We start from the raw sequence: 2352 nt of genomic DNA, 5'->3' as shown, positions 1-2352 counted from the left end.
GAACAGCAATGGTAAAACCAAAGGGTACCTTTGGTGCATGTTCTAAATACTGCTTCCCTGCAGACATTTGTGTCAAGAGACGAAATTTATTGTCTTGAAGGACATAAATACCCTGTTTAAAGAAAAAAGAAAAGGATTTTTTCGTTAAAAATGCAGTAACAAAATCAACATTTTACATGAAGGGGTTTGATTTGTAGATACAATATAAATGTTCTCAGTTGTGAAAAAGGAATTTCAGATTCAGGCATATGTGATTTAAGTATTACTTTAAAAAAAAGTATTACTTAAATGAAATACCAAAACAAAAAATATACTCAATTTTGAATTTACAACAAAACCCCTAGATAATAATATGATCAGTTAACCCTAAAAAACCTGATTTCTTTGCTAATGACTGTGCTACTTTGGACCTTCATAACCCGTGAAATCCAATTACAGCTGCATTTACAATTGTGACTTAAGTTCAATACTGCAGCTTTCTCTGAATTCAAAACCAGATTCCTAAGGTAATTATTATCTGTTAAAGTTATTATTTGATAAACAGCTCACTGAAAAATAAAACTTCTTTTACATGGCACAATCCTGCACCAATTCTCTTGTTTCTACTTCAATACAATAGGAAAACAGCCATAAGAAAACCAAGTCATTAAAAAGGAAACAGATATTTTTACTCAAATGAAATGAGTCCTTAAATTATTTTGATCTGCCTTTAGGAACTGTGGCTGTTGATATAGGCAAGGACACTGATACAACATAATCTCACCAAGATGCAGAAACAGAAAGTTTTTCAGCTTTTTCTTACACACACAAGTATTTTCAGTAGAGTTCAACTAATTGTCTCAACGGAGAAAACCGTTCGCTGAAAACTGTGCATTTCAAGGCAGCCTTTCTACTTCAATAGATGTTAATACAGCAATACCACTTTGTCACACTAGTTTTATACTAAAATTTTCTGAGAAATACATAAAAAAGTTCCTCTTTAAGTATCAATCAAAACTGTTACTGTCCTGTCAGTTTGTAGCTCTGCAATGGTGCATATGAAACTCAAAAGCATTTAGTCTTTTCAAACAGGGTGGCAATAAAGACATCACAAATAATTATTAAACTGTATTCTGAGGCTACGTACTAACCTTAAAAGCTTGCTTTTTAAATAAAACAAAGAATACCTTGGGTTTCTTATCAAGTAATTAATCCTAGACCAAAAAAAAAAAAGGGCACTAGTAACTTAAAACTATTACTGATTTTGCAAGTTAAATCTTATTCTACAACATTAGTACCTGATGATTAGTCCTTAGGTTATCTATTTGTTTTTTGAATACAGTTGTCCAAAAATCTTTGCAAATGAACTTCATAATATCTAATTCATCCTTGAACCTGGCAGTATCTTTTGTAAACCTAGAGATAAGTGAGAAATGTATGAGTAATGAGAGTACACACAACTTGACCAATTCAACAGAAAAAGAAAATACAAAGAAAAAAATGTTACAATGCAACAATGCAACACTACTTTTAAGCTGTTATAGAAATCGGTTTTCCAACCATTGTACAGTATCATTCTAGCACCACTCTGTGTCCATCAAATATTTTAACTTAACACAGTGTTATCCTAATACCTGCAACATGACAACAGCTTTAATTAAATAATTAATAAAGACAGCAGGAGTACAGAAAGATTCAAAGCTCTCCAGTGTTATCTTCAACTAAACATGTACACAGAAGATAAACAAAAAGCTCACACCCATACTACTGCTTGGAAGGAGTCCTTTAAATACACAAAAAAAAAAGCACTAACACATAGGGACAGACATGTAAAACTTGTTTTGGTTTCCCAAAAAGGGGCCTCCTTCTCTTGTTTATTTCAGAATTTTCTCCCTCCATTATTTGGCACTGAAGCACCACCTGGTTGAACACAAGCGGGACTTCAGAAGCTGGGTGTGCAGCAAGTCCCTGTGTATCCCCAAAGGCCCGGGGGAAGAAGGCAACATGCTCGGTTGCGAAGCTCCAGGGACCTAAGTGTGCTTTAGAAAAATGAAATCCAGCAATACCCGGTCATAAAAATATGTTTTAGAGAGAAATCAGGAAGAGGAAAAAACCCATAAAATGTACCAGAGGCAGGAAACACGCAAAAGCAGGTATACAAAAAGTGCAGCTTAAAAGGATTGTAAGTATTAAAAGTAACTATACACCCTGACTCAATTTTCACGATATTGAGAACTGGGAACACACGTACACCGAGACTGCCCGGTGGTTCTCCAACACACGTCCCGGCGAGAAGCAGACACCGAGCGCGGCGCTGCCAGAGGGTCTAACAAGACGAACGCATCCGCAGCGGAACCCTCTGCCCACCCCTTC

General features: G+C 35.6%; 1 protein-coding gene across 1 annotated transcript; it reads right to left on the bottom strand.

Moving 5' to 3' along the window:
• Positions 1-18: 18 nt before the first annotated feature.
• LOC104273055 (trafficking protein particle complex subunit 6B-like) lies at positions 19-1439 on the bottom strand (the record flags this gene model as incomplete). The annotated part of the gene is made up of 2 exons (XM_009868252.1): positions 19-112; positions 1278-1439. Coding segments are annotated over 2 exons (256 nt in total), but the record flags the coding sequence as incomplete, so codon positions are not given.
• Positions 1440-2352: the final 913 nt, after the last annotated feature.

Source organism: Apaloderma vittatum, unplaced genomic scaffold (genome assembly GCF_000703405.1).
Source record: "Apaloderma vittatum isolate BGI_N311 unplaced genomic scaffold, ASM70340v1 scaffold7954, whole genome shotgun sequence".
NCBI classification, from domain to species: Eukaryota; Metazoa; Chordata; class Aves; order Trogoniformes; family Trogonidae; genus Apaloderma; species Apaloderma vittatum.
Note: the sequence above shows the minus strand (reverse complement) of the source record. Positions and strands in the feature narration are given on the sequence as shown.